Below are 10,065 nucleotides of genomic sequence, written 5' to 3' on the forward strand. Positions count from 1 at the left end.
TGTATATACTGTATACGTTTATATATGTATGTATGTGTATATATGTATGTATGTATACGTGTATATATATGCATATATATGTATGTATACATTTATGTGTATATATACGTGTATATATATATGCATATATATGTATGTATACATGTATGTGTATATATATGTATACATATATACGTATATATATGTATGTGTATATATGCATGTATATGTATGTATATACAGTATATATATACATATATATTTCTATATGTATGTGTATATACTGTATATATATACATATATATATGTATGTGTAGACACATATATATGTATGTATGTATGTATATATGTATATATATACATATATATATGTATGTATATATATATATATATATATATATATATATATATATATATATATATATATATATACATATATATGGATATATGTATATGTACATGTATGTATGTATGTATGTGTGCCAGGCACCCAGCAATGGAATGTCACCTTGAGCCAAAAGCATGCTCACTGGAGCTGTATCCGCCTGAATCCTGCATCCTAATCGGTTTACTGGACCTCAAACAAGCACCAGAAATGTTGACAAACACCTTTGAACGCTAAGAGAACAAAAACACAATTTTTTGTTACTATGACCTATCGGTCGCCCCAATTTTGCTCCGCCTTGTGGCGGCGCGCTTTTCAGCACCGCTGAGCGCGGACAGCGACCTAACCTCTCGCACATTGCCGTGGGTAAAGTCCGGCCCGTTTGTGTCACACAACACCGAGTCGGTACAAGCACTTAAAGGCTCAAACCTGAGTTGGCCGTAGAAACCGCAGGCTACCGTAGAGACCCGCACTCCCACACGGCGCTGCCCTCACGCTCATTGCGATGCTAATGCATGCGTGGTAAACATACACAGGAGCCTCACGAGAGTGACCGCCTTGCCAGTAAGCGCGTATTGCAATGGAGCACAGGAATTGGAGCTTGTTGCATAAGTGTAGTGACTCAGCGCTGCACCTGTCCTGCAGAGACTGCCTTCAAATCTCACTATACTTTAACTACGTCACCACTTCATGAAAGACATTGGCAACCAATTTCTTTAAGTGGCTATGACTGAAGCAGGAAATGCATCAAAGTGTGTGTTTATTTATGTGCCATTTTGTCTCTCCACTGACCTGTTTTGTCTGCCCCCCCCCACCCCCCCACTCCCCCCACCCACACACACACACACATAAACAAACATCACACAAACACCCTGCTAGGTTCTACTGGGATTTTACAATGCTGCTGTTTATGGTGGGCAACCTGATCATCATCCCTGTGGGCATCACCTTCTTCAAGGAAGAGACCACCACGCCCTGGATCATCTTCAACGTGGTCTCGGACACTTTCTTCCTGATGGACCTGGTGCTCAACTTCCGCACGGGAATCATCATCGAGGACAACTCCGACATCATTTTGGACCCTGAGACCATTAAGAAAAAGTATCTAAAGACCTGGTTCATAGTGGACTTCATCTCATCCATTCCGGTGGATTACATATTCCTCATCGTGGAGAGGGGGATGGATTCGGAGGTGTACAAGACGGCTCGAGCGCTGAGGATCGTCCGCTTCACCAAGATCCTGAGTCTTCTGAGGCTGTTGAGGCTCTCCAGATTAATACGCTATATTCACCAATGGGAAGAGGTACGTTCGTGAAAATTGTTTTTATGTAGTTAGCACGTCTGCCTTACAGTCTGGAGATCTGAGTTTAAATTGTGGGTTTTCTTTAGATTCCATTCATCGAAAAACAGCGTCTTGGGCTAACTCAATCAATCCATCAGAATGTATTTACAAAACCCAAAATCATAGAAGTGGACACGTTGTGTAAATGGTAAATAAAAACAGAATAAAATGATTTGCAAAGGCTTTTCGACTTATATCCAATTGAATAGACTCCAATGTTTAAACTAGTAAACTTTGTTATTTTTAGCAAACATTGGCTCATTTGGAATGTGATGCCTGTAACTTGTTTCAAAAAATCTGCCTCAAGTGACAAAAAGACTGAGAAAGTTGAATAATGCTCATCAAACACTTATTCGGAAAGTACCACAGGTGAACAGGCTAATTGGGAACACGTGGGTGCCATGATTGGGTATAAAAGCAGATTCCATGAAATGCTCAGTCATTCACAAACAAGGATGGGTCGAGGGTCACTACTGTGTGAACAAATGCCTCAGAAAATTGTTGAACAGTTTAAGAACAACATTTCTCAACCAGCTATTGCAAGGAATTTAGGCATTTCACCATCTACGGTCCGTAATATCATCAAAAGGTTCAAATAATCTGGAGAAATCCTTGCACGTAAGCAGCAACACCCGTGACCTTGGATCCATCAGGTGGTATTGCATCAAAAAGCACATCAGTGTGTAAAGGATATCACCACATGGGCTCAGGAACACTTCAGAAAACCACTGTCAGTAACTATAGTTTGTCACTACATCTGTAAGTGCAAGTTAAAACTGTACTATGCAAAGCGAAAGCCATTTATCAACAACACTCAGAAATGGCGTCGGCTTCGCTGCGCCCAAGCTTATCTAAAATTGACTGATGCAAAGTGGAAAAGTGTTCTGTGGTCTGACAAGTCCACATTTCAAATTGTTTTTGGAAACTGTCGACGTCGTGTCCTCCGGATCAAAGAGGAAAAGAACCGTGCGAACTGTTATAGGCGGAAAGTTCAAAAGCCAGTGTCTGTGATGTTATGGGGGTGCATTAGTGCCCAAGGCATGGGTAATTTACACATCTGTGAAGGCATCATTAATGCTGAAAGGGACATACATATTTTGGAGCAACATATGTAACCATCCAAGCAACGTTATCATGGACGCCCCTGCTTATTTCACCAAGAGAATGCCAAGCCACATTCTGCCCGTGTTACAACAGCGTGGCTTCGTAGTAAAAAAATGTGTGGGTACTGGACTGGCCTTCTTGTAGTGCAGACCTGTCTTCTGTAGAAAATGTGTGGCGCATTATAAAGCCTAAAATACCACAACGGAGAATGTTTAACAACTTAAGCTGTACATCGAGCAAGAATAGGAAATAATTCCACCTGAAAAGCTTCAAAAATTGATGTCCTCAGTTCCCAAACTTTTACCGAGTGTTGTTAAAAGGAAAGGCCATGTAACACAGTGGTAAAAAATGCCCCTGTGCAAATCTTTTTGCAATGTGTTGCTGCCATTAAATTCTAAGTTAATGATTATTTGCAAATAATTTAGTTTCTTAGTTTCAACATTAAATATCTTGTCTTTGCAGTCTATTCAATTAAATAAAAGTTGAGAAAGATTTAAAAAAAATGTGGGACTGGACCATTGGCAAGCCAACAGATAGTCACAGGGGAGTGGAAGAGTGGTCCACCCCGGGTTACATCTTAAGAGTCAGCTAGCATATCATCCAGACTGGTACCTCTGCAGAAACGATTCACGGCCACCTAATTGGAGACCATGAATTTAATGTGAGTGAATTTCCGAAAGTCCAGGGTGGTCGGCCCCTCCTAATGAGGACAAGAGGTATAGAAAATGGATGGATCGTTTTAACAGAAGTAGTCCAAAGGTCAACCATGATCAATATGAATGTTGTCACCTGCCGCTCAGCCAGAGCTGCATAATGTCAGCAGGATGTTTGAGCCCAAACATACTTTGCATTCTAATTACTGTTATTTTCTAGTGAACCCTCTCCTGGTCTCTCCCTGTCTGACCTGGAAGATCCCACAGGCAGCAACAGGTGGTCTAATAAGCCGCCTATTATCAGGGCAAACACAGTTAATCAATTAAGGCCCGGGTTGGGCAGAGGGTGGGCATGACGTGTGCCGCCAAGGGGGCAATTGTCTGCCATTTTGTGTGTCACTAATTGTTTATTTCAAAGCAAGATGCACTTCGGACGTTCAAGGAGAGTCCGGGCGCCGTCATGAAAACATTTGACTTTGCCTTTATGCCACTGTTGGCGGCAGTTTTGTTGGCATTTTGCAGCACCGAGCAGTGCAGCGGGCCTCGACTGTTCACTTGACCTTTGGATAATTGGATTTCTGAAGATATGATGTGATGCACGCACACACACTTATACACGCATATACTGTGGTGCATGATGGGAAGTGATACTTGGCATGCATGGAGATTGAGAGGGGCGGCGAAGGGGTTGAGTGAGTGTCATCTCCCAAACCCATCATGGGTGTCACATGAAACTTATTTCACACAGTATATAGCAGGGACATCGACCCGTGGACCTAAGGAACGACACCAGACTGGACCGCCAGTTCAGTTCAAAACTTGACAGCGGCTAACCTTTTAGCAGACGGTTACTAGAATAATGGAGCCCTGTCTTACAGAAAATCTTTAAATATTTTGAGTTGATTCTTAACAACAGCAAATCACTCTTATCATTGGTTAAAATGTATCTTAAAGATGTAGATAATGGGTTTCGTTACAACAGTCATATAGTTCTTTTCCTCTTTGGTCCGGAGGACACGACGTCCACAGTTTCCAAAAACAATTTGAAATGTGGACTCGTCAGACCACAGAACACTTTTCCACCTTGCATCAGTCCATCGTAGATGAGCTCGGGCCCAGTGAAGCCGGCGGAGTTTCTGGGTGTTGTTGATAAATGGCTTTAGTTTTGCATTGTAGAGTTTTAACTTGCACTTACAGATGTAGCGACCCACTGGAGTAACTGATAGTGGCTTTATAAAGTATTCCTGAGCCCACGTGGTGATATCCTTTACACATTTATGTCGCATTTTGATGCAGTACCGCCTGATGGATCCAAGGTCACGGGCATTCAATGTTGGTTTTTGCCCTTGCCTCTTATGTGCAGTGATTTCTCCATATTCTCTGAACCTTTATTACCTGATGTTACGGAGCGTAGATGGTGAAATCCCTAAATTCCTTGCAATAGCTGATTGAGAAATGTTGTTCTTAAACTGTTGGACAATTTGCTCACATACTTGTTCACAAAGTGGTGACCCTCGCCCCATCCTTGTTTGTGAATGACTGAGCATTTCATGGAAGCTGCTCTTATACCTAATCATGGCACCCACCTTATCCCAGTTAGCCTGTTCATCTGTGGGATGTTCCAAATAAGTGTTTGATGAGTATTCTTCAACTTTCTCAGTCTTTTTTGCCACTTGTGCCAGATTTTTTTTAAACATGTTGCAGGCATCGAATTCCAAATTAGCTAATATTTGCAAAGAATAAAAGTTTACCAGGTCGAACTTTAAGTATCTTGTCTTTGCAGTCTATTCAATTGAATATGGGTTGAAAAGGATTTGTAAATCATTGTATTCTGTTTTTATTTACCATTTACACAACGTGCCAACTTCACTGGTTTTGGGTTTTGCATAATTCACTTCACTATCCTATAAAGCAGGGGTGGGGAAACCTTTTGGCTCAGGAGCCACATTGGCTTTTGAGATTTGACAGACGAGCCGGGCAAGCACATGTTACATTTCAAAGCATATTATGCTTGTTGAGAGTAGAGTAAACTTCCCAAACATAGGTGTTACATCTATTTTTAACAATATTATATCAGGAAAACACAAAAATGGCATTAAAGGGTTCACACTCACATTATTTTTAGTGGGAGCGGTGTTATTGATTACCCTTTTTTTGCCAATCAGTTTTGTTGTGGCAATTCTCAAAACAAATCTTTGCTTAATTTTCTTCGAATATTTGGCGGGCCAGATTAAAAAGACCAACGGGCGGGATTCAGCCCCCGGGTCATAGTTTTCCTATCCCTGCTATAGCGTTTTAGCAGTACGAATAATCAGTGTATACATTTGATGTAGTAGTCCTTTGAATAGTTTTTTGGCAGCATGTTCTGAAAAACACACCATGGTTATTGTCAGAGTTTGTTGATGACGAACCCCAAAATGCAGAGAAGGAGGCAGGTATTGTGTAAGAAAACATAATTTAATTAAACACTAAAACAAGAACAAACAAAAGGGTACAAACAAAAGGTGCGCACAAGGCGGATAACAAACTTGGCTATGAACAGAAACTAGCACTAAGGCTAACTCGGGACTACGAACAAAAACACTTACTGTGACACGACGGAACTATGGCATGAGCAGAGTGAACAGAAGTATAAAGCTACAAGCGACAAGACAGGCAGTGGTGACATCGACACGACACGGCACAACACGACAATAATCCAGCACTGACTGGAGGAGAGAACAGGTCTAAATAGGAGTGGGCTGATTGACTCCAGGTGGGGCTAGGTGCCAATCAGCCGCAGCTGAGGGGACACAGCACTCAGGGAGACAAACAGGAAACTGAACCAAAATAAGAGCGCTGACAGGAACTAAAGACAGGAAATACTACACACACACACAGAGGAAAAACTAAAACACAATTGGCGAGGCGGTCGCCCGTGAAATGACCACATCTGTGGCCGACTAGAGGATTGTGGCGCCCTCTGCTGGCCCACCGGACAGGATGGTGGTGGCGCCCCCTGCTGCTGGCCCACCGGACAGGATGGTGGTGGCGCCCCCTGCTGCTGGGCCACCAGAGTGCGTGGTGGCGTCTGCTCGCCCACCCGAGTGCGTGGTGGCGTCTGCTTGCCCACCGAATATGATGGCGCGGTAGGTTGCAGACCCACCGGAAGTGATGGCGCCGTAGGTTGCAGACCCACCGGAGGTGATGGTGGCCTCTGCCGGCCCACCGGAGATGATGGTGGCGTCTGCCGGCCCATCGGAGATAAATGTGGCGTCTGCCGGCACACCGGAGATGATGGCGGCGTCTGTTGCAGACCCACCGGAGATGATGGTGGCGTCTGCCGGCCCACCGGATTTGGTGGCAGCGTCTGTTGCAGACCCACTTGTGTGAGGAGTAGCTTTGTCTTAGCTGCACAGCTACTCATAGCCCCCCCCTCAAGGGACAGATCCCAGACGTCCCCCGAGAAGCCAACATACGACAGGAATGATTGGGAGGGATTGAAAATTGAGGCAAAGTCTTTCCTTGATTTGGCCCTCAATTTTAAAGCTAAATTAAACCTCTCCGTCATAGAAATCTCTGCGGGGTTCGAATTTGGCTGGATTATTACGTCAGAGTTTGTGGATGACGAACCCCAAGATGCAGAGAAGGAGGCAGGCATTGTGTAAGAAAACATAATTTAATCAAACACTAAAATAAGAACAAACACAAGGGTACAATCAAAAGGCGCGCACGAGGCGGATAACAAACTTTGTTATGAATAGAAACTAGCACAAAGGCTAACTGTGGACTACAAACAAAAACACTTACTGTGACACGACGGAACTATTGCATGAGCAGAGTGAACAGAAGTAGACAAAGCTACAAGCAACAAGACAGGTAGTGGTGACATCGACACGGCACGGCACGGCACAACAAAACAATAGTCCAGCATTGACTGAAGGAGAAAACAGGTCTAAATAGGTGCGGGCTGATTGACACCAGGTGTGGCCAGGTGCCAATTAGCCGCAGCTGTGGGGACACCGCACTCAGGGAGACAAACAGGAAACTGAACCAAAATAAAAGTGCTTACAGTAACTAAAGACAGAAAATACTACACACACAGAGGAAAAACTAAAACACAACCAAACTGTCAGGGGCAAGCCTGACAGTTATGTAATTTAGCAGATTTTCGACAAGCAGTTTTTGCTAAAAATCACTAAAACATCAGTGCACACTTTTCATATAGAGGATCTTTGACTAGTTTTGTTGTGGTGGGATCCTAAAAACAAAAGAAAGCTTCTTTCATATACAGCTAGATGATTTTTGACTTGCAGTTTTTGCGGAAGGCACTTAACAAGCAGAGCACTCTTGTCATTTTGAGGATCTTTGACAAGCAGTTTTTGCAGAAAGGCCTTAAAACATGCAGATAATCTTTTACAAGCTTTTTCTGCAGTATATTTAAAAAAAAACACAATGTGGTCCTGTCATATGGAGGAGGATCTTTGACAAGATTTTTTGCAGTATGCTCTTAAAAAACACAGTGCGGTTCTGTTATATGGATGATCTTTGACAAGCTTTTTTTGCAGTATGTTCTTTAAAAACACAATGTGGTCCTGTCATATGGAGGATCTTGGACAAGCTTTTTTGCAGTATATTCCTAAAAAAACACAATGTGTTCCTGTCATATGGAGGATCTTTGACTGACCTTTTAGTAGTAGCTCCTAAAAACAACACACTGCTCCTTTCATATACGGCCTGAGGATTGTTGACTAGCGGTTTTCACAGAAGGACCTTTTAAAAAAAAAAAAGCATTGCGCTCCTGTCATGAATTGGATCTTTTTCGCAGGAGGTCCCTAAAAACTGTAGAGCATTTTTGTCATACCGTATAAATGATCTTTTACTGGTGATTTTACATAGATGTTTTCAGTTAGTCCTTCAACAGTGTTAAAATAAAAGTATCAATGATTGTCACAAAAACTCTTGGTGTGGCAAAATTATTCTCTGCATTTGAACCGTCACCCTTGATCACCCCCTGGGAGGTGAGGGGAGCAGTGGGCAGCAGCGGTGTCGCGCCCGGGAATCATTTTGGTGATTTAACCAGTGTGTTTGTATTGTGAGTGTTCTTTATCGTATCGAGCAGCAGTGTATATAAAGTGCAGCTTGGGGCCATTTTCAACCTGTATCCTGGCTTTTTTTTATTGGCTATTTGCATATTGTAAAAAAGATAAAAAATATTATTGAGTAAAGAATATTGTGTAAAGAATAATAATAATGGGAAACATCTGGGCCCTTTGTGGTTTTTATTCTCCACCCGGCACAATTATACATTTAAACAACGTGAGTAGTCATTTGGCCACTTCCTGTTTAATATAAGAGGACATGGAAACGGTTAAAGCATCATTTAGGAAGTTGAGCTCCTCTCCTCATCAGAAAGTGTCACTTCTCCCTCAGCTGCACTGACCTATTTTTCCTATTCCGCCTGCCCATGCGAAGCAGGTGTGTCAGCCACTCTCGCTAGGAAGGTTTGCCCAATTCAAACTGCCATGAAACAGTTCCAGCCAGTGAGGTGAAGGCTGACTGGCGTCCAGAGGATGATTGGCATCTATAGACGACAGTTGTTAAGAGTCATGATGGTCCCCGTCCGTCACTTTGTATGTGAAAGTGTGCATACAGCGTCTGTCAGCGTGTGTGTGTGGACCCGCAGGCTTGCGTGAGTGTGTGTGCCTGTTCCATGTGTCTTTCCGCTCCTGCTGTGTTTGATCCGGGACTGACGGCAGCCTGTCAACCTCACTTATTTATCAAACTGTGGTGTATTTTGAAGGGAGTGGATTGCTACTTTGGTGTGTAGAATAGTGTTGGCCCGATACCCACATTTTGATACCGGTACCAAAATGTATTTCGATACTTTTTTGTACTTTTTTATATAAAGGGGACCACAAAAAATTGCATCATTGGCTTTATTTTAACAAAACATCTCACGGTACAATAAACATATGTTTGTTATTGCAAATTTGTCCTTAAATAAAATAGTGACTATACGAGAAAACTTTTCTTTTAGTAGTACGTAAGTAAACAAACAAAGGCTCCTAATTAGTCTGCTGACGTATGCAGTAACATATTGTGTCATTTATCATTCTATTATTTTGTCAATATTATAAAGAACAAGTGGTAGGAAATGAATTAATAATTCCTTTGTTCATTTACTGTTAATATCTGCTTATTTTCCATTTCATCATGTTCTATCTACACTTCTGTTAAAATGTAATAATCACTTATTATTCTGTTGTTTGATACTTTACATTAGGACCGGTGCTTTTTAGAGGCGGCATAGTACCGAATATGATTAATTAGTATCGCGGTACTATACTACAACCCTAGTGTAGAATTGAATTATTTCCAGTCCGATACAGATTCTTACCTGACCTCTGTTGTCGCTGCACACCATCAGATCTTCCACATGACCTATGACCTGGCCAGTGCTGTGATGAGGATCATTAACCTGATTGCAATGATGCTGCTGCTGTGTCACTGGGACGGCTGCCTACAGTTCCTGGTTCCCATGCTGCAGGACTTCCCATCTGACTGCTGGGTGTCCCTCAACAAAATGAAGGTAAGGATCATGACTCAAAACCCTTTGCTTT

The 10,065-nt window shown here is 42.4% G+C and overlaps 1 protein-coding gene across 1 annotated transcript in view; it reads left to right on the top strand.

Moving 5' to 3' along the window:
* The window catches only part of LOC133568355 (potassium/sodium hyperpolarization-activated cyclic nucleotide-gated channel 2-like), a 121,084-nt gene that overhangs the window by 2,458 nt on the left and 108,561 nt on the right, over nucleotides 1–10,065 (top strand). The window contains exons 2-3 of the mRNA XM_061920238.1: nucleotides 1,244–1,667; nucleotides 9,873–10,034. Of these exons, the coding sequence (XP_061776222.1) occupies nucleotides 1,244–1,667; nucleotides 9,873–10,034 (586 nt within the window). The remainder of the gene's footprint in view (nucleotides 1–1,243; nucleotides 1,668–9,872; nucleotides 10,035–10,065) is intronic.

The sequence above is a fragment of the Nerophis ophidion genome, linkage group LG14, assembly GCF_033978795.1.
Source record: "Nerophis ophidion isolate RoL-2023_Sa linkage group LG14, RoL_Noph_v1.0, whole genome shotgun sequence".
In the NCBI taxonomy this organism is placed as follows: Eukaryota; Metazoa; Chordata; class Actinopteri; order Syngnathiformes; family Syngnathidae; genus Nerophis; species Nerophis ophidion.